General features: G+C 45.2%; 1 protein-coding gene and 2 non-coding genes across 3 annotated transcripts in view; 1 reads left to right on the top strand and 2 right to left on the bottom strand.

Moving 5' to 3' along the window:
- The window catches only part of Mms19 (MMS19 nucleotide excision repair protein), a 94,223-nt gene that overhangs the window by 27,037 nt on the left and 44,280 nt on the right, over positions 1–22,906 (top strand). The window contains exons 8-13 of the mRNA XM_075677303.1: positions 7,787–7,948; positions 8,273–8,350; positions 8,440–8,526; positions 9,651–9,684; positions 9,748–9,878; positions 21,142–21,220. Coding sequence (XP_075533418.1) covers positions 7,787–7,948; positions 8,273–8,350; positions 8,440–8,526; positions 9,651–9,684; positions 9,748–9,878; positions 21,142–21,220 — 571 coding nt within the window. The remainder of the gene's footprint in view (positions 1–7,786; positions 7,949–8,272; positions 8,351–8,439; positions 8,527–9,650; positions 9,685–9,747; positions 9,879–21,141; positions 21,221–22,906) is intronic.
- Positions 15,791–15,865, bottom strand: TRNAS-GGA (transfer RNA serine (anticodon GGA)). The gene has a single exon. It is a non-coding gene; the product is annotated as a tRNA-Ser (tRNA).
- Positions 16,353–16,427, bottom strand: TRNAS-GGA (transfer RNA serine (anticodon GGA)). The gene has a single exon. It is a non-coding gene; the product is annotated as a tRNA-Ser (tRNA).

Raw genomic sequence — 22,906 nt, 5'->3', positions numbered from 1 at the left:
TAAGGCGGCCCTGATGACTCCACCGACACTTGCACACTATCAAGAGGACACCCCTAGCATCATCCACACTGATGCCAGTGGTCTTGGCCTTGGGGCAGTTCTTCTACAGTCTGACTCTGAAGGGAATGAGAAGCCCATTTCCTATGCCACTTGCTGCCTCGGTGAACCAGAGAGTCGGTACCATGCTTCAGAACTTGAGTGCCTCACGGTAGTCTGGGCCATTGAGAAGTGTGGCCTTATATCTATGGTGAGCATTTTACTGTTGTTACTGACAACGTTGCACTGTGCTGGCTCCAAACAAAAAAAGACCTAAATGCAAAACTTGCCCAGTGGTTCCTCAAACTTCTTGACTACAGTTTCACAGTTGTTCATCGTAGTGGTTCTTGTCACCAAGACACCAACTACCTTTCATGCAACCCTGTCATTACTAACTACTCTGCGCCAGCATTTGCAGTACTCAGTCTCCAAGCTGCGCAATCAAAGGATACTGAAACTTGTGTCATTGCCCAAGGGCCTCTCTGGTGATACCAGTACATCTAAGCGCCACCTCGAGAGACTTTCATCAGCTTGTACAGTTCTGAATAGCATCCTTTATCATCGATGTACAGGAAGTGAATTGTACCTACCTGTGGTGCCTGTGGCAATGTGACCATCCATACTTTTCATGTGCCACGACGCCCCCTCTGCTGGCCACTGGGTCAGCAGAAGACTCTGACTCACATTAAGAGAAGATTTTGGTGGTCTGGCATGGGTGCGCCAGTGCCTACCTGTGCATGTCATCCTGCAACATTTGTAAAGCTTGTAAGGTCGTCACAAACCCACAACCTGTGCCCTTACAACCAATCACCCCTCGTAATGAACCATTCAGTATTGTGGGCATTGATCACATGGGCCCATTTTCTCACCGCAAGCATGGCAACAAATTTCTCATTGTGGCCATGGATTACCTGATTAAGTGGGTAGAAATTCGAGCTCTTCCTGATTCTGCAGTGCCTCATATTCTGCAAGGCACACCGAAGTTGATTTCCGACCGTGGCACGGCATTTATGTTGCGTGTCTTCAAAACTTTCTTTTGTAAACATGGAATACGACACGCTACAGTGTCCCCTCAATATCCATAAACAAATGGACAGGTCGAGTGCACCAACCGCACCATAAACAACATAATTTCTTCCTACATCTGTCCCACACACACGATGACTGAGATGACTACGTCGGTGCTGTGGTTTTTGCTCTAAACATGTCCCAACACGAAGTCACTCGCGCCATGCCATTTCCGCTTCTTTATGAGAGGACGCCAAGGTTACTGCAAGAACACCTTCTTGGCTTCGACATGTCCTTGCAAGAACGCCCTGCAAAAGTGGAGTCGAGCGAGACCCTGCGCCAGGCTCACCTCCCAAGCTCAGTTAGCAATACTGAACCACCAAGCATATTTTAATATGTCTTCTCAGCAAAGTTCTGCTCATAATGCAAAGAAGGGGTAAGGCATGCAGACACGGACACAAGAGGAGAGAAGTGGACAACATGAACGCCGGCATTATGAATCCTTATGAGCTAGCTCAGTTTTCTGTTGTTCTAAAAGTCCTGCTCGCTCTTGCCAACCAGGTGATTTAGCCATGGTCACGGGTGTCATGTCTGGCATCCAAGAACTGGGCGGCGTAGACGTAGCGTCGAAAGAACGTTTATTCCTGTTACTTGGCAGGCAGCCAACAGGTTACATACTGCGCGCGGTGGGCCCGTGCGAGCGGTCTTTTAAAACCAGCACGGGCTACCCGATAAGAGATAGCCGGGCAGAGAGCATGCGCAGACAGCACGCGATAACACGCGTGCTTGGTTTCGCGCGCACACAACATCTCCTTCCTCCTAATGAGCACAAAGTCCTTTTGCCACATTATACAATGCAACTAATGCTATGGCTGATATCTGTCAGGAGGTCGCCGGTCCCTCTGTGGATAGCGTCGCTCCCCTGGAGGGTCGGTCGTTGCCGCAGGGGCCGCAGCTGGAAATGGCTCGTTGGCGCTCTCAGGATCCCTGAAATCTGGAATAAAATCTTCCGTGATGCTCTGCTTTGAGCTGTCGATGCTGAGCAGTAGCTGGTCTTGATGACGACGCCAAATGAGCACCCCATGATTCGTTCTAACGCGAACCTTGTATGAAACGGGGCCAGACTGCTGAATGATAGTGCCAGGGACCCATTTCTCAGGACCTCTGTAATTCCTCACGAGGACCTCATCATTGATGTTGAAAAGTCGCTCACGTGCCTTGCGTCGCACCATATCGGAGAGCTGTTGCTGAGCCACTCTTCCCCCGACAGAAGGCTTGACTGCGTCGAGTCTCGTGCGCAGTCGTCTACCTATGAAAAGGTTTGCTGGAGTTTCTCTTGTAGTCGCATGCGGCGTGTTGCGGTACGTCACCAGGAACGTCTGTAAGGTTGCCTGCAAGGAGTCTTGGGGTCGTCCTTTCCGCAACGCAGATTTCATTGTCTGTACAAATCTCTCCGCAAGGCCATTCGTGCTTGGATGGTACACTGCACTCACGATATGACGACCACCGAAGCCTTTGACGAAGCTCTTGAATTCTTCGGAAACGAACTGTGGTCCGTTGTCGGTCACGATGGTCTCGGGTACGCCAAAATGCGAGAACAGGTCTTGGAGACACTGAATTGTGTGGTACGCCGTAGTCCTCTGCATGACATAAACTTCCGGCCATTTTGAGTGTGCGTCCACAGCAACAAGGAACATTTTGTCTTTCATGGGTCCAGCAAAATCCAAGTGAACTCTTTGCCACGGCGAAGTCGGCCATGACCATGGATGAAGCGGAGCCGGTGCTGGTTCGTTCCGTTGCTGTTGACAATCTTCACATTTCTTCACGTGTTGCTCTAGGTCCGCGTCGATACCAGGCCACCAGACGTAGCTCCTCGCGAGTTCTTTGCATCTTACGATACCGGGATGACCCTGATGAAGTTCCTCAAGCAAGAAGGCTCGGTGTTTTGAAGGCACAACTACTCTCATGCCGTACATTAAACACCCTTGATGAACTGTGAGCTCCAAACGCTTGTCGAAGAAATGTTTCAACTCCTTCTCAGCGACATGCGACGGCCAGCCAGCACTTGTGAAGTTCAGTACCTTGCTTAGTAATGGATCACGCCTCGTTTCACGAGCGATGTCTTGGCCTGTGACAGGCAGCGTTTCCAAACGAAGCGAATAAAAAATTTCGCTTTCTTCTTCTGATTGCTTTTCGCTGCTGTCGAGCGGCAAGCGCGATAAACAGTCTGCTTCCGCATTATCGGAAGATTTCTTGAATTCAAGAGCATAGTTGTAGGCTGACAGCGTCAGCGCCCAACGCTGCATGCGGGCAGCTGCCATCGCGGGAATGCCTGTTTTCGGGCCGAGAATTGTTTGCAGTGGTTTATGGTCAGTCACAAGCGTGAAGAACCTACCGTAGACGTAGAAGTGAAACTTCTTTACGCCGAATACGAGGGCAAGGGCTTCTTTCTCGATCTGACTGTAGTTCTTTTCGGCACTTGACAAGGTGCGGGATGCGTAGGCAACCGGTCGAACTGATCCATTTATCATTTTCTGCGAAAGAACTGCGCCTATACCGTACTGAGATGCGTCGCAGGCAAGTTGAAGCGGTCGCTTCGGATCATAATGGGCAAGAACTGGAGGGGAAGCCATAGCTGCTTTTATCTCCGTGAAAGCAAGCTGGCATGACGCATCCCACGTCCACTCCGTTGTTTGCTTTAGCAGCCTGTACAACGGCTGTGCCAAAGTCGAGAGACGCTGAACAAACTTGCCGTAATAATTGACCATCCCAAGGAATGACTGCAGTTGCTGCTTGTCTTTTGGAGCAGGCGCATTTAGTAGTGCCAGTACCTTTTCAGGCGATGCGCAAACACCCTCGGCGTTGATGACGTGGCCCAGATAACGGAGCTCTCGTTGAAAGAACGAGCACTTATCGCGCCGGATGCGCACACCGCGTTCCTGCAATCTTGACAAGACGGCTTCCAAGTTACGGAAGTGCTCTCGCTTGGTCTTGCCTGTGACCAGGATGTCGTCAAGGTAGCAACTGACTCCTTCCAACCCTTTCAGCATGTTGTCCATAATTCTTTGAAATATGCTTGGGGCGGACGAAATGCCGAAAGCCAGACGGTTCATAGTATACAAGCCCTTATGCGTGTTTATCGTCAGTAGTTTCCGGGAGCCTTCCGCCATAACTACCTGCTGGTAGGCCTTACTCAGGTCAATCTTCGAAAATTCCTCCCCTCCTGCAAGCGCTGCGAGAAGGTCATCTATCCGAGGTAGCGGGTAGCGGTCTACTTCTAGACAGGGATTGACGGTGGTTTTATAATCGCCACACAGTCGGAGGCTTCCATCCCTCTTCACTACCGGTACCAAGGGCGTTGCGTATTCGCTTGTAGCAACAGGCGTTATGATGCCAAGCTTCTCCATTTTCACAAGTTCCGCTTCTACTGCACGTTGCAGAGCAAAGGGAACGCTTCTTGCCTTTACAAACTTCGGCTGTGACCCTTCGCGAAGGACAAGCTCGGCCTGCTCTTCCGTGATGGTACCTAGCTCATCCTTGAAAAGTTCGGAATGGCTTTCTAGCATGGCTTCCAGCTTTTCTTGCCAGTGCTTTGATATTTCTCGAGAGAGACCAAGGTGATTAAAAAAAACTAGGTTCTTCCAATCCAAACGAATATCTTGCAACCATTCTCTGCCGAGGAGTGCCGGTCCTGTAGAGTCCACGACGTACAGGGGAAGCTCCACGCACTGGTCGTTGTGGCGCACGACGACTTTCGCCAGACCCTTCGGTTTTACTATGGCCCCAGTATACGTGCGCAGCTTTAACGATGCTGGCTGAAGTCGCTTACGTGGAAACAACCTCTGGAATTCGCGCCATGATATGACGGATACGGCTGCGCCGGTGTCAAGCTCCATCGTCAGTAGGACACCGTCAACGTTCACGGGTACAGTAAATGGGTCTGCGTTGAATGATTTAAGTGAGACAGACGACTCGTTTCGGACGGACGTGAGCATCTTCACACGTTTCCGGAGCTTTGCCTCCCTAGCTTTCTTTCCTTTCCTGCAGGCGCGTTGAATATGCCCTTTTCGGTTACAATTGTAACATGTATCGCCGATATGAGGGCATGCTTCGCTAGAGTGATTGGGTGACCCGCAACGGAAGCAGCTTGCCGACATCACAGACTGCTTTTCGCCTCGAACCTTATTCACTTCGTACGCCGGGGATGCGCTGTTATGCGTGAACGCCGCGCTAATCGTTGCAGTTTCCATGGCAAGAGCTCTATCTACGGCCTTTTGGAAGGTTAGCTTTTTGTCTTCCGTGAACAACACACGCTGAATGTCCTCGCGGAGCAGGCCGCAAACGAAACAGTCCCGGAGCGCTTCATCCAAGAAACTTCCAAATTCGCAACTCTGCACCAGCCTTCGAAGTTCCGCGACAAATTCGGTAATGGACTCACCGCTCCGCTGTGACCGCTTGTAAAATTTAGCACGCTCTGCGATGACAGACGACTGCGGTGCCAGGTGATCGCTCAGGAGTTTCAGGAGACTGTCAAACTCTCGTGACGACGGTGCGTCCGGTGCCGTCAGCGACTTGAGCAGCGCGTAGGTCTTCGCGCCGATGAGACTCAGGAACGCAGGAACCTTCTTTGCTACTGGAACATCGTTGACCAAAAGATAGGCTTTCAACCTTTCCTCGTACGAGCGCCAGTCACTCGTGGTCTCGTCGAAAGGTTCAATGTGGCCGATGTGACTCATGACTCACTTGGAAGTTTCGGCTGCCGTGATGCCAGTTTCAGGAATTTCACCGCAGGGAAATCTTCGTGGCGGGAAGCTTTTACACAGAGGCCAGGTTCTTCACACTGCGAATTCCGTACGGCGGTCATCCCATCTTCGTCGCCAATATGTCATGTCTGGCATCCAAGAACTGGGCGGCGTAGACGTAGCGTCGAAAGAACGTTTATTCCTGTTACTTGGCAGGCAGCCAACAGGTTACATACTGCGCGCGGTGGGCCCGTGCGAGCGGTCTTTTAAAACCAGCACGGGCTACCCGATAAGAGATAGCCGGGCAGAGAGCATGCGCAGACAGCACGCGATAACACGCGTGCTTGGTTTCGCGCGCACACAACAACGGGCTGTGAAAAATTCTTGCCCCCGGTCTTCTGTCTTTTTCCATGTTGTGGAAGCTCGGGTTCCTGTGATGTTTTGTTTAGCCATGATTACCGAACTTGATGACAACCATCACAAATGCACTTTTCCTATTTATAACAGCCAGATAAAGCTTTATGTCCCTTGTGAAACCTGTACTGAGCTCCTGTCTTACTCCTGTGCGAACTTGAGGGTAGAGGGGGCGGCGAGTGTAACGGCAACGAAGAATGCTTCAAGTGAAAGTAGAGGAAGAGAAAGGCAAGCAGAAGGATAGGGTAGCAGTGAGTCGGGGGAATGGTTGGTTTTTGGAACAGATGAGATTTGGGTGTGTCATGTACTGCCTGGAAGCCATTCAAGGTGCCAGACTACTGTTACAATATATGTACCATGTGACTGGCTTCCCGCACTTAACACGTACGCTTTTTTTCATGTTGACACTCTTTTAGCTGATGCACAATAAAAAGAAAATGTGTCAGTGCTAGATGGAAGGGAATTATTATGTTTGTTTTCCTACATCTTTGACGGACCTTTTCGTGTGCTGCCACCATTAAGTTGTTCATGCATTCATGTTCATTGAAAATGCTCTGGCCTTTACATTATGTAACATTCTATAGAAAGGGAAGTTTCTCTTCTTGCTGCATACTACATTTGGTTATTGTTGCCTTTTCTGATGAGATTAGCTTGATGGTATGATGTGCTGTGGTGCATTCATGCATTGTGCCAGTGAATGCCTGTAGTGTTGTTTGTGCCTTAGCTTGCTGTAGTCCATTGCAGTTAATGCTGAAACAATATATGTAATTTTTGGACATTGGCACGAATGAGGCAAGTGGGGAAATCAGATGTTGTGAAAGGAAAAGTTTATATCCACCTGAATGTGGCTACAAAGCTACAAAGAAATGCCATATGGCTTCCTCAGAAAAGAGCATTACATTAGGAAAAATAAAATGCCTCAGTTTTGGGATCAAACCTAGAATACATCTGCCTGACTGGGGCATTCACTTTACCAATTGAGCCAATCAGGAGATCAACAGTCGTCTCCTGAGTAGCTCAGTTGGTATAGTGATAAATTTTTCTTCATATTTATCCTCAAGCTTTCTATCTGAGGAACTTGTAGGTTTCCTTTGTAAGTGTTTGTTACATTCTCATAGATGACAACTTTTCTCTAATAAACCTACCTGCACCTTGTAAATTACCACAGAACTCATTCAAGTAAATATGCTTCTTTGAAAGTAAAATTCAAACTGAAACTGCACAAGATAGACCAAGGATGTGGAGTGCTTTTGCTGTCTTTTGCAGGTTTAAAGTGACTTGGACATTTTTTTAAAGCAAATTATCTTGGCTGAGTACACAAAGCTCTGCATTTTCTAACTACATCTTAATTAAGTGGTGCACTGTCAATTGTAGAAATACCATTGCCAAAAGAAATGCTGCTTGGGCATTAACTGCATTCTGTGATTGGCATATTGTAATGATTGTGAATGTTCATCCCAGTTTTTTTCACTTAGATCTACATATGGCAGCATTGATGTTAACAAACAATACCTAAATTTAACAGCAGAATTTGTGTTTCAATTTATGTTATCTTGCTTATGATTTCATTTATCTCACTTTTGCAGCCTGCCAGTGATGCAGGCAAAATTAGCCGGGAAGATCTGGCTGAAGCCTTGCTAATGTGTATGACTGCTTCGGCTGGTTTTGGAAAGTACTGCGTACCACTGGCTGTAGAAAAACTAGATTCTGATCTCACTGTTGCAAAGTTGGACTCACTGAAACTCTTGGTAAGTTCTGTGGCTAAGCCTGTATATATATATATATATATATATATATATATATATGCATATAACCAGGTTGTTGCACCTGTTATTTGCTTTGCTTTGTGGCATCTGCTTGAGGCCGCTGAAAGCTGCTTTAAAAGCTGCTCTTGTGTACTGAGTTTCAAATTTAACGTAGTCAGGTCAGTGTATGAACTTCGAAATCCTTGATATGTCGGTATGAAGCTTGCAGAGAAATAGAAAGCAGTACAGGACAGTTCTGTTGTGATTGATAAATGCATATGTTTAAAAAGTTCTGGTGCCTTAATGCCATCTCTTTTTTTCCTGCAGATTCATGGAGCTGAAGTGTTTCCCCCTGCCTGTTTCACTGAAAAGACAGTACTTATCTGGAAACAAATACATAACCTGGTAAAACATAACCTACCAATTAAGCTACCAGTGTCATTATTTTTCTTAGCCTACATAGAGAATAACTGAATTTAAACATTTGTTCATAGGTATTTGTGAATAGGCATGAGGCCATCATTCCCACTGCCCTCAATTGTCTTGCAAGTGTTGCAAGAGTCATCTCTCATCACAAAAATGTGAGTTGTCATAGGCTTTATATACTAACTGTAAATATAGCTAGCTAATTATAGCAGCTTTTTCCAAATTGGGTAAACATAATGTGATTCTTACTCTAGCTGTACATAACCAGATAACAATGTAATGTAACAGTGATGTAACATCATGTGAAGCTACTTTGGTTATTTTACTTACTTTAGTTCCAAGTTTTCTTTATGCTTGTTGGCTTTTATAATGAATTTGCAGAAGTGTATGAAGTCGAGAGTATGACGGAAGTCCATCTGGTCGGGATGTTGCATACTTAAAAGGAAGAGGCCCGGACACCGACCAAAATGGTTTAAAATAGATGTTTACGTTACGGCTCCCCACGGGCGCCTCGTTCACAATGAAACAAGTGGCAGAGCTGGTGCCCCATTTATGTGCGGCTCAAAACATGACTAAACTTTCTGGCATACAGGGGCAGCAGATTGCCTTCGTTGCAATTAAGAGTGTGCGCCGTGGTTTGGATGATTAGGGACTCAAGATAAGTGTCTGTAAACACTCAAGAAGTGTCTGTAAAAGGGAAGGAAAATGCACTGCTAACAAATTTGTGAGCTTGTTGACTATAATTGGATGAAACTCATGCTTGTGGTGCACTTACGTAATTCACATGGTTGTGTACGTATCCTGTGTAGTGTTTTTGCTCAACTATTGTGCAGTGTAGCAAAAAGCTGGGCTATTATTGACGGTGAAATTGCCTATATGACATTGAGTTAAGGCCCATAGGCAAGCTAGTTGGTTGACTGAGTAATGCACGATTATTTCCAGCAGTGGAAAAGTTTAACGAAAAAATAAAAGAAGAAAGCACTGGAAAAAAAATAGTGTCTTTTCTGTCTCGTAATAAACTTTTTCACCGCTGGAAATTATGGTGTGTGATATTAACGCTACTACTCCTCATGCATCAGTACAGCTGAACCTCGTTCTAATGAAGTTCAATATTTGTTTGTAAGCATACTAGCTGATATTGTCCCAAAGATTTCCGGATTTTAGATTTGCTTTGTTATTCATGATAATTTGTTATCTGTGTTCATTATGTCGAGGTCTAACTGTGTTCTATCTAACCTAACCACTAACTGGTGAGATGGAGCATTATAATTTTTTGCAGGGATTGACAGCACTCTTCAAAGTTGTTTGGAAAGGTGAGTTTGTTTTATATTGACTTAGTGGATAATGAATAATTGCTTTTTTGTTATCCCCTTCAGACTTGCAACGAGGTGAAGCCCCAGGAATGGGTAGAGTGTTTGAAACATTTGCAAGCGCTTCTTCAGAAGCCTGTTCAGTTGCCCTTGTAGAAGCACTGCCCAGTGTTCTTCAGCTGCTGTCAAAGAATGAAGTAAGTGTTAGTGGCAGGCCTGCCCAAAACAATATACAACTGAGCAGATATGGTGATGTATGCTTGTGGAATAACATGGTTTGATTATTTATAGTTTAATATTCACTACTAGGACAGAAACTCGTATTACTGTGGTATGTCATGCTAGGACTAGCAGGAGAATTGCTGATGTTAATTCAGGCTGCCTTGGCTTAAGTGAAGTTGGGTCTTTGCATGGCAAGCATCTCAGCCTTCAAAACTACAAAATTCATGGGCAGAATAGATAAAATTTAGACACATCTACTGGGAAAGTAGCAGAAAGTGTAAAATCAAGTGTAAGAAGTGTGAGGTCACAGTAAAAAGCATGCCAGCAGCATATGAGGAGGGCTTTCTAAAAAGGCTGTTGTAGAATATACTAGTAAACACAGTGCTGACAGTGCCACAAGCACAGTACTTTCCACGGCTTTTTATATATTGTGAATACTGAAAATATTGTGAATGCCTTCTCTTCTCCTTGCTGTCATCTCTCTTCCTCACTGTCCCTGCCTCTATTTTCTCCTATGCTGTCCAGTCTTCAGATTTTGGCCATTCCAGTAGAATTTTCTTTTTCCTTTCTTTCCTCTCACAACTCCAAATAAAAATAATAGTAAAAGCAGTCGCGTTATATTATTAGAGAACATTAGCGATTGATAAAAAAAGTGCTGCTGCCGGCATGAACGCATAAATGTTGCGAGGTAGCATCTCCAAGCAATCCAGTTATGATAAGCAGTTATAACTATTGCATTATTGTGTTTTTTATGTTAGTGAGTTAGTTAATGCATTGTTTTATGGTGTTAGCAGAGTTCTGTATATATTTGAACACAGATCTATCAATCCAGAGGCAGTAGGAGACATATGTTAAAAAAGAAACCAACAACGAAAGTATGGTTCCATTTGTGTCTCTTAAGTAGCTTGGGGGCAGAGGCTATTGCTATCAAAGCCAGCACTTCATGGAGGGCATTGGGCAAGCAAAATCTGGCAGAAGTTTCATGACCAGTCAAAGCACTGCAGGACTCACTGGTGCTATATTCATTTCCGAATACTGAATGTACTGGCATGGTTTGAACACTTCAAACCATGAAACTAATTGTTTAAGGAGTTCTTCGAGACTTCTTGGACACGGTAAACAAATTCACATAGTCGCTTAGCAATACAGTAGAACCTCGTTGATGCGTTCTCATTACGTACGTTTTGCCAGTGCCATTGTTCGCAATTAAGAACACAAAAATGACCCAGTGATGCTCATTTGATGCTCAAGGGTGCTCATTTCTTACCGATTCATAGTTTCTCGGAAAACAAGATTTTTTAGCACTAACATTCAGTACATCGCCAAACTGCAATTGTATCATACTTTTTCCGGCTGCTAGATCCCATGTAAACAAGAAAATGCACGAGGCGCGCGCGATTGACAACAGTATACTGCCTGTCGCGGCAGCTTACCCGCAATATTCGCCCGCCCGTCTCACGTGAAAATGCCGGCGCGCACTCAGTTTCTCACTTCAGTACCAGCAAATCTTCACTGGAGTCATTGCATGCGGCATTCACAGCTGTCTCCGCCAATCCTATTGTGATATGCATCTTCGCCTATCTGTTTCACAGCGCGTGGTGCCATTGGAAGCGTGATAGGCGATAACCGAAACGCTAACCGATAATGATAACCGATAACCGAAATATACGTTTTCCGGCCGCTAGATTCCATGTGAACAAGAAAATATGCAAGGCGCGCGCGATCGAGAACAGTATATAGCCGCCCGTCTCATGGGAAAAGGAAGGCTCGCGCAGTTTATTATTCCGGTACCAGCAAGTCTCCACCCAGGCCGTCGCATGCCGCATTCACAGCTATCGGTGCCAAACCTATTGCAATAAGCATCTTCAACTATCTGTTTTACATCGCGTGGTGCGTAATGCCATTGTTAACGTACTGCGCACTTTTAGTAGGTACTAATCCAAACATGCCGCCATTCCCTGCAGCAGCCGTTCCCTGCTGCAGGCGGCGCGATGTTGGCATCATGTTTCGCTTCGGCAGCATCCGACGTCGCCCACCAGCTCGATTTCGTTTCGGTTCCCCGTCGCCCTCTTAAAACACCACGCAATAGGAAAACAACAAAATGCGTCTCAGACCGCTGGAGCACCACTAGCTCGACGCGCATCGGCGTCTTGTGCCACAACGATCCGCGCAACGCTTCACATTACGTAGATGTCAGCAATAGTTGAATCTGTCTCATTTTTTTAGTTACTTCGGATTGTACGTTTTCCCAGTTAGTATGTTTTTCTCGCATTTTTTTTTTGAAACATATGAACAAGGTTCTACTGTATTACTATCTTGAACATGTGAACCAAGTGTTATTCCTATACATGCTGCCGGGAGCCCACAGTTTCACTTGAAAGGCTGCCTGTCCTTTCCTTCAACTTTTCTGAATCCCACCATTTCTTTTCCTTGCTCTTACACAAGAAAAAACACCGTGGCTACTGTGCTGATTTATTTGAATGCCATGACTAAGCAGTGTCTCTGGCAAAAGCATAGAGATTATTACTGAGGTGCCGGTGCCACGATCTGGTGGTGCAGAACAATATCACTGCGTTGATCACGGTAGCGCTGACACTTAGGCCTCTGAGATGGACAACACAATAAAGGTTTGCGCCACATACTCTCGAGATCTTCCTGATGCAAAAGCTTGGCACATTGATGGGTAGAGCATAGTGCACATTATTCCATTTGGGCACAATGCACGCAGCTTTGAGTGCAGTAGGAGCAATGAAAAGGAGGGAAAGGCTGCGAGGGTGTTTGAGTGGCAGCATTTGATCGTTGATGTTCGTATTAAAAGGCCCCTCACCAGGCTCCATTGCAAATTTTAGTTGTACTGTAGTTATCGCACCATTTTCATGTCCACTGCGAATGGCGAGACTGATAGACATGACATTTGCAGGGTGTTCCGCAGGGTGGCATCCTTAGCCCAATATTGTTCAATGTTATACTGGTGGGCCTTGCAGACAAGTTGCCTGACACAGTGCATATCAGCATGTACGCGGATGACATTTGTATCTGGTCATCTGGGATGACACGTCCACAAGGGCATGCAAGACTTCAATGTGCGGCTACGATCACGGCGAAGTATTTACACCGTAATGGCCTGCTGCTCTCAGGAACTAAGTGCGCAGTGTTGGCATTCTAGCGCAAATCAATGTCACACTATCCCATCATTGTCTATGGGACAGCTTTCCCTTGAGTCACCCACCACAGATTTTTGGTGCAATTTTTCTTGGACAAAACGTGTTACTGTGCTTAGGACTAAGCTGACAAACTTGATACACATTCTTTGTGTTATATCTGGACTGAGGCGGGGCCCTTCTGAACAAAGTTTGCTCCAAGTGTACCAGGAACTTTTCGTGGGCTACATATGCTACAGCATACCTGTTCTATCTAACATGGGGCCATCTTGTCTGCGCATTCTTGAAAACCTTCAAGCACAAGCACTGCAGATATGCCTTGGCTTGACACACTATATGTCAACCAGGGGCATAATAGCAGAAGCACGGGCTTGCACAATGGACATATACAGCTCTTGTGAAGCTGTGGAAACCTGTCTTTGCCTGCTGACTGGACATCCTCTGTCATCACTTCCAAGAACCAACCTTGACTGATTTTGCTAAAGCAATTTCATGTCACGCAAGCATTATACCTGCAAGGTTTCAGGCCACCAACATCCCTGAAACCTCCTCCCTGGACAAGAGCAAGACCACTAGTGAAGCTTCAAATACCCGGAATTATGGAGGAGTTCTACCTTTCTTCCATTGGCTTGGAACAGCTCACCCTGTTCCATATATTTGCAATATATACTGTACAAGTATATACCGATCATTTGGTCATACCATCTGCCACAACGGCTGCATTTGTTATCCTATATCTTGGCATTACCTGGTAATTTCAATTGGACCACAAATCGACATCTACGGCTGCAAAACTGCCAGCAGTACGGGAGGCTGTCCGTTTTATGTTAACGCAGACACCTCATAAATGGACAGTGTTCTGCGATGCCAAGGAAGTGTTGCAGATGCTAAAATGCTTTTTAAAGAAAGGACTATATTACCTGCTCGTGCTGGAAATCGCTGAACTTCATCACAGTGCCCAGCGATGTGGCCACTTGATCATTTTTCAGTGAGTGCCTGGTCACTGTGGTGTGATTGGCAATGAACTCGCTGAGTAAGGCAAAATAAGCATTCTCTTCCTCTGATGAAGTACAGATTGCCTACTTGTGACCTTAGACCAGCTCGCTGATCAAGGCACTCATGCAGGAACTTACACAAGCATACAGAGTTCACATTGACAGCACCCACAGGTGCCTACATACGATCGACTCCGACAGTAAATTCTGTTTGCTCCTGAAGGTTATGCAGAGTGAAGCGTCATTGCTATGTAGGATTCGGCTGGGCGTTGCTTTCATCTGCCACTACGCACATCTCATTGGCCATTGAACAGCCCTACTTGCGAACACAGTCAGATGCCTGAAATGCCGGAACACATATTGTGTGATTGCCTAGCATATATGCTAGAACGAAGGACCGTGGATAATTCCCTAGTCAGCGTTGGTAGGCAACCACTGTCTGAGGACTCTATTCTTGGCCCATGGCTTTACACTGGGCCTCTTTGATTATCAGTCCCTGACAGTCCCGTACTGCTTGGGACTTATCCCGTATTCGATTTTCTCGAACAGCTTCAGAACCTCTGCCCACCAGTCCAAGAGCTGCCAGAATCATATTCGTTTTTCACGAACCAGAAGTCACGGACTGTCCGCGGACTCTCAGAGCTGTGAGCAAATTTTTGCTCCCACAGGCGCAAGCAGCTAGCAAACAGCTGTCTTAAAAAAATGTGCTTGGCATTTGACTCCATGTTGTGAAAGATGTCATGTGCTTCTGCATACTTTCCACGTTCCTTACGGCAAATACTGTGCACTTAGCTATCGCTTCTGTTGCATTGGTTCTTTGTGTGCCATTATGCGGGTTTTCCATGAGCCGTCTAATTGCTGCAGCTTTAGTCTTTCTGTCTCTTAAGAGAGAAGCACAGCAATCAGCTGCAGATGCTTAATTTTCTTGATGTGTTTTGCAAAATCTGTCATGCTCATTGCTATATGCGTAGTAAACAGGTAGATTTCGCTTTTCATGCGAGTGAAACTGGTGTGCGAGGAAGCATATCACATTGCATGCGGCTATTTCATGCTGGTAGCTGGGGTGATATAAAATTGGAGCTTCACCAATTGCTGTTGGCATATATGTTGATCCCTTCTGTTACCAAGCTCAAGTGTTTTCTTTTCGACGTGCAGGATTAGTAGACGGTGTACATGCGCTCTGTCCTAGACATGCGTCGGGCCTTTAATTAGATGGTCTCATGGGTTTTGAGGATACCGGCGGGTGCTTTCTGCATGAACAGCAACATGGCATGACCGCGATTTTGCTTATGTCCATGTGGCAATTCCGCTTAAATAGACAGTATTAGTTTAGCGTATGCAACTTATAGTGTATGCTATACGCTATAGTGTGGCATATACTAAGCAGTGCACGTTTCTTAGTTTTAGTTGGCCGGTGAGATCATCGGATCTCAGAGGCTATATGCCGTCGTTGCGACTATTTCCCGACTGTAGCGATAGGTGGTGCTGACATCTCGAATGTTTCTTTCATTAGGCTTCGACTCGTTCAAAACGAGAAGCGATCTCGAAAACACCACAAGGTTATTCATAATACTCTGTCGTCGAAGCGGCCTGAGACTAAGCAAAAGCTGTTGACACAGTCATTTACATTGAATAAAGGGAAAATGAGACATCCACCCGTTCGTAGCAATTGCTACAAAGGAAACCCATACGGGTTCCTCGAAAGAAAAGCCTCATAGTTGAAGAAAAATTCGTCCTGGTCCGGGACTCGAACCCGGGACCACCGCCTTTCCGGGGCAGCCGCTCTACCATCTGAGCCAACCAGGCGGCTAGCAGATGGCAGGGCGAAGTCGAATTTGTCGACAACACGAAGCAAAGGCAAGAGTTTGACGTAGTAGTTCTGCGGAAACCCGCAAGGTGGAGAGGTGTAATGAATAAAGGGAAAATGAGACATCCACCCGTTCGTAGCAATTGCTACAAAGGAAACCCATACGGGTTCCTCGAAAGAAAAGCCTCATAGTTGAAGAAAAATTCGTCCTGGTCCGGGACTCGAACCCGGGACCACCACCTTTCCGGGGCAGCCGCTCTACCATCTGAGCCAACCAGGCGGCTAGCAGATGGCGGGGCGAAGTCGAATTTGTCGACAACACGAAGCAAAGGCAAGAGTTTGACGTAGTAGTTCTGCGGAAACCCGCAAGGTGGAGAGGTGTAATGAATAAAGGGAAAATGAGACATCCACCCGTTCGTAGCAATTGCTACAAAGGAAACCCATACGGGTTCCTCGAAAGAAAAGCCTCATAGTTGAAGAAAAATTCGTCCTGGTCCGGGACTCGAACCCGGGACCACCGCCTTTCCGGGGCAGCCGCTCTACCATCTGAGCCAACCAGGCGGCTAGCAGATGGCAGGGCGAAGTCGAATTTGTCGACAACACGAAGCAAAGGCAAGAGTTTGACGTAGTAGTTCTGCGGAAACCCGCAAGGTGGAGAGATTTGGCGTTGCATTTTACAAAAGCAACGCCAAATTCAATTCGAAGCGAGCAGCCGGGACCGCTGCCATGTTTCACGCAAGCTCCACATAGCACGCAAAGACGCTAATGCTAAATCTGAGAAATAGCGTGTGTACGCTATACGCTATGGGTCCTTTAACGTTGTGCACACGTGCAGTGACAACCCGCTATTTTATAGCATACGTAATGGTATAGCTTACGCTATATGTACTAAAACTGTCTAATATCACTGGTTATGACCTAGCTTAAATACAGCGTTTAAGAGGCACGAACAGCGAGAGCACGACATAAACTGCACTTTGCGAACACATTATATGTGCTCAGGCTGCGGTTTGACAATGCAAGCTTTATGGTTGTTGGTGACATGGCCTCTGAGACTGTACCACTTCAGAGGCCATGCAAATGAATTTGCTGGGTAGCAGGCTGTCTACAAGTAGCTAAGCAGATGGCGGCAGCCAGGAGAGTGAGTTCCGGTCCACGGTGCTTTTGAATGAAATCTCGGACAGTCTCCGACAGCTGGATCACGTGACTGTGACGCATTCTTCTGTCAGGGCTAGTCATGCCAGAAGCCGCAGACGGTTTGCGAACAGTCCGGGACTGCATAATTGAAGAGGCCCCCTGCAACTTCAGTGCAGACAGTTGAAGAGCTGTTAAAGTTTCAGCATGACACGAAACTAGGTGAGTGGCTCTAGTAGGACCACCATCTAATGTGTATAAGTACTCACTACTTCTCTTGTCATTATCATCCATACCCGTACTTTCACTCCCCTTCCTTCTTTCTCGGTGCAGAGTAGCAGACTAGAGTGCACTAGCTCGTGTCAACCTGTCTTTCCTATCAGTAAACTCTCTTGTTGTTAGTTATACTCTGAAAGTTATAAAACACCTTCTAGGGACTGTTTATCAAAATAATTTTTAAAATCTGTTTATTATTGGAGGAGGTAAAAGAAATTGAATGCCCAGTTACCACACTGCCAGGAGCCAGAAGGCAAATCATCGTGCAAAAATGTGCTGAATGGAGCGCCAGCATAACCTGGATAAGTCTTAGAGTTGGCCGATTGTTCTGCATCGATCTTCCCCGATGAGTTCACGGATTTTGGCGATGTTGTCCTCGGTTCGCGCACTTAAAGGATGATAGTAGCGGGACTGATCTTCAATGGTTATTTCCCCCCTTTTATGGGGGGACCCTGTGCCTGGAAGCTTTTTTTAAAATTCTTTGTCGATTTTGATGAAACTTGCTGAGTTTATGTATTTCAATGTGCTAGTTTTAAATATACATCCAGTTTTCTTGCAGAGTAAATAACTTTCCAGAAACTGAAGAAATTCAGCCTTATTGCATAATTTGCTTGGAGGTGAGCTATCTACTAAACTATACATGGCATAATAAATATCGACATATGAAAATGATGTGGAACAAAGAGTGCAAATAAGCAAGTATGATGCTCTAATTCAATTTTATATCAATTGAGAACGTTGCAAACTTCAGTGAGAGAAATCCATCTAACTGATAAAAAAAGAAACATTTTTTAAAAATTTCCTAATAAATGCAACGATATTATTTTGTATATTTGCACTCTATACAGCTTTGCCTTTCTTGAAAAAAATTAAAAAAAAAAGAATTACAGTGATAGCACAAGTACAAGCAGAGATAATGCACCTCCAATATGGCATCATAATCAAAATTGTGGTTTTGAGAAAACAACAAAAGACATGTCCTTATATATTGAAAGAATGAAAAAATGGCACCAGAGGCCATCAGTAGGCACTAGGTATAATTCATGGCTGTTTGGCCGTTGCCGGTCGACAACATAGCATGCACTGCGAGTATGTTCACTTCAAAAGGATTACATGTTTTTGGGCCCTCAATTCACCGCGAGCTCCATCCCGACGCAATTTCACCGCAGATCTTGCAACCCACAGTCACTTTAGTAGCGAGACTGTAATCCTGATCGCTCCGCACCAGCTATGCAGAACCACCGCAAGTATTACACGAGAAAATGCCGAGAAGATTGTTCACTGCTGCAAGTCCGACGACAACCTACGGAGTAGCAGACTTCGCGACTGAGGCTGTTGCACTTTCGGCGGTCGGATCTTCAACAAAATGCCAAATCTTTCGCTCCGTAGTCGCCGTAGATGCAATCTTGTCGAGCATAGCTTTCTCATTTGCTCTTATCTCATCCACTTTCTCTTCAGTTACGACAGCCGTGTTCAATTCTTATGCGAGTGTAACCGGCGTGTGGATATGCGTGACACGGCAAAGCAGTTGAGGCGTCGACATTTGGTGGCGGTACGACTTCAGTGGCGAGCTGCTGGGCATCCTGTGCCGACTGCGACAACAGAATCGCTTTTGGTAGTTCATTGCGTCTCGTTCGTTTCAGCCTGTAACAATTCACGGAGTGAAACTTTGTCGGACCTCCAGCATATCCAGCGTCACAGTCGCTGAGACAAAATGGCGGCTGTTTTCGTCGTTTGAGCGCTCGTGGTCCTTGGAGCCGATCATGACTCGCCATCGTGATCACATGCTCAAACTGGCCAATTATAGCATGCGCCGCGAATTTTGCTTTCTGTTGTTTCTTTCGTGACCACAGCGCTGGCAATGTTGCTGTCTGACGAATAAAGAAAGCCAGAAACGTGAGCTTTCTAATGATACCAAAATGGCACTGGCAGGGCACATAGTTATTGAGTTATGCGCAATGAAAATCAGGCACGATTTGTCCCCAATCTAAAGGGCAATGCTTGCGGATCTTTAGATCATGGTAATGGAAAAACCATGCGGTATTTTGAAACCAAATTTCAGATATAGGTACGGAAACTCATCAGGAACATGGAAAATAAAAATTGAAAATTTGAATTTTAGGCTGATATTCGGTCCCAAAGACCCAAGTCTCCCCTTAAACCAAGCAAACCACTCGTACACTTTCATTTTTACTGAGAGCATGTTCTATGTAAGTTGTTTGCATCATCACAACAGTTCCTGCTGCATTCTTGCTGATTAAAAAAAAACTAAGCTTCACAGCTGCATGTTATTCATGAGAATCTGTCATTTCTTCGTGTCATGAGTACACTACAGACAGACACGCAGAAATTCCAAAGAAACCACACACGTGGTTGACACCACTTGGCATACCAACTCAGGAGAGGTCCTCCCATCGGACCCTAGCTGCGCAACCTCATACTACAAGTACACAATGCGACAGAGTATGACTTCGGTTATTTTTGGTTCCACCCTCGTACATGTAAAAAATGGCTTCTTCACTGGTTTGACAGGATAGGAAATGGCCTGCTGCAGAAGTAGTCTGGCTTAAAAGTGCTTGTTCTTGTCTGGTTGGTGAAGAGCTTGTGTTAAGTGTTTTATCCAGCATGGAAATGAAGGGTGGAAAATGTTATGTCAGGCTGTGCCTACTGATAGTGCATTATTATAATCTCATATGTGCATGTGAAGGGCGGCTAGCTTCCTATGGTAAATCAGGCTATTGCTGTCCTGTATTTAATGAGTACACTATATTGAGCACTTCTAATTATTAATGAAGGGTAGTATATGCATTTGTGTAAACTTTACTTTTTTGTCAGCTTCAAATTGTGACTTTTACCCTAATCTGTCATCATAAATTCGCTGTGTAGCAATGATTGTCCTCATTTAGCCTTCAATTTTTACCATTGTGCAACAGTGAGAATGTTACAGATAAAAAAGGTCTGTTAGAGACAATCAAAACCCATGGCCAGTGTCTCTGCTCTAACATCAACTAGATCTATCGAAGGGCTTGTTTCGAAACTTTTTATGTACTGAAAATTACTTGATACAATGAATTAGTGGTTAACACGAAACAATCAACTGCTCTAAAAAAGAATGTATGGCTAGTACATAACACGGGTGAACCACGAGGACCACTAAAAGAAGCTACAACATGCTTTTTCAATGAAGCAAGCCAAATTGTAGAACAATCTATGTACTACCCGTCATTTCCGCAGTTTTTGAGCAACTGCAGTCCCAGATTTTTCCTATAATTTTAGTATGAAACTCTGTGCAAACAAGGGTGGAGGGATGCAGTGGGAAGTTGGTTCACTGTGCTTCGCTTTACCACGAGCATCTTTAGCTGTAACGGTGCAGTGCACACAACACCCACTACGACCATATTTTAATGCGGGTGGAATGCAAAAGCATGCGTATCATGCTTTGGGTATATGTTAAAGAGCCCCTTGGTGGTCAAAATTAGACCGAAGCCCTCTGCTATAGCGTCCCTCATAGCCCACTGTGTAGCTTTGGGATATCACACTTCACAACTTATTTTAATAATGCAAACAATCACACAGCAGCGCCATAATGCACTTGCTCACTAGGAGTATCAAGCACCGAGTCTAGGCCATCCCATTTTTCACAGTGTTCACATGTCTGATGGATGGCAGTGAGAGAATTTCAATCACGCAAGTCAGAGGGTAACTTATGAAAGGAGAAAAATTCGAAACTGTCAATCTCGTGGAAACCAAGGACTATTTGCCACAGTGAGGTGGAAGTAGCAAACTAGAGCAGTGTACATTCTTACACTAGACTGCAGATTTCCAAGGCTGTCTTGCAGTCTGCCGTAGATTGAACGTTTTGCAGGGTCTGAGGCCAGTCCTGGTCCTTGAAAGTACCACCGCTGTCTTGTCATTATATGCGGCACTCTGCAATCACCAAGAGGGTGAGTGATCAATGTGACATGGAATCTTATTGTGCTTGTCCTTTGAAATTGGAGCCTCTTGTTATTATGGTCCTGTAATTCCTGTGAGGCTTCTGTTGTTGCACTTTCCTTGACATACTTTACAGGTACTTTTAGAAGTGTTGCATGAGCGAGGAATGTGAACATAAAGGGAGATTTGTAATAAGATCAATACTTATTAGTGTCTTTGTCACATGCTTATAAATACCCATTAGTCATGATTATGGAATAGCAAAATATATTGTTTCTTTATGACTCTTTACAGCCACATTATATGTTACTAATTGTATGTCATCTTATCATTCATGATTCAATGCCCTGTTGTTGGTGATCTTTGGCCAGCCTTGGCCTTCATGCCTAAAAGCCGTTGCACATCATCACAGATCAGATGAAAACGGCAGAAATATGTTTTTGATATCTCATAAACAGCTAAGCTTATAAGCAGCTAAGTTATTATCTTTGAAGCATGCTTGTTGATGTTGACTACCATTAATCCTTTGAAGCTCGAATTTTTTCGCTAATACCGTGCCTGTGTGGTCAGTTTTTTTATTGCTATTTCCTGTGGTAGGAAATGATTGAAAACTTACCAATATACAACAAACATTATTGCAAGCAATATTTTGTCTCAAAAACGCTTTACTTGTAGCAACAGCATACACACAACTATGCAGTACAGTAAGAGATCAAGAAAAATTTATAGGAACAACTTTGGCTATCAATTTGTTGTCCTGGAAACGTGTTTCTTCAGAAGAAGTGCATCAGAAATGAGTCAGAAGAAAAAAGCGCTTCAGAAGTCACCGCGACAAGAGGCACCATGTGTGGCCATACTAAAATCACGACTTCACGCACCCCAGTGTATGGAAACACACGAACTGCTATCGAAAGGGGAACCGTCACGGAAGGCAAAGAAAACGAAAATGTATTAGTATCTCTAAACTTCAGGTGTGCAGGCTATATCTAAGCTATCGGAAACGTGACAGCAGTGGCCATAAAAAGTTGTAGCATCTCCTTCACGCACGCCTTTGAAATAGCAGTCACCCACGTGACAATGTAAACAAGAGCTTGGAGGTAAACAGGTTGAATTGTGCACCCCAATTAGCTTAAACACAATTTCAGATGACTTTGGACGACTCCATAGAGATGACAGCACCTCTCAATGAATAGTGGTGTTGAATACGTGCGGAATGTTCAACATAAGATTGGCACCATACATTTACATACATCAAAAACCATGCGGGATGGGTCAGCAGTGCTGTGCATGTACGGCAAAAATCCTCAAAGGGTCAAAACCCATCAAGATCAAGAATTCAACACTACAAATACTTTTTGCATCTGCTCGGGCAAACATACCCTTGCTGAATCACTGTAGGAAGATAAGAATAAACTAATAGCAACAGGTGGAGCTTTAGAAGGCCATTGAATAGATTTGGATATCTTGTGTTTCCTGTCTGCACCTACTTTCCAGTGGTCCCATCAATCCCACCAGCACACTACCTGCCAGTAGCTCTGGCATCTACTTCAATGTACTCTGATCTTAATCATGTTAACCATAAGAGTTGAGGCGCAGAACCATTGTGGTTGGAATTGTTGACTTGTACAACAAACACGAACACACACAGGAGTGCCACCATGAAGTAGACCTCCAATCCTATCTGCTCTTGCACGTTC

Source organism: Dermacentor variabilis, unplaced genomic scaffold (genome assembly GCF_050947875.1).
Source record: "Dermacentor variabilis isolate Ectoservices unplaced genomic scaffold, ASM5094787v1 scaffold_12, whole genome shotgun sequence".
Classification (NCBI taxonomy): domain Eukaryota; kingdom Metazoa; phylum Arthropoda; class Arachnida; order Ixodida; family Ixodidae; genus Dermacentor; species Dermacentor variabilis.
Note: the sequence above shows the minus strand (reverse complement) of the source record. Positions and strands in the feature narration are given on the sequence as shown.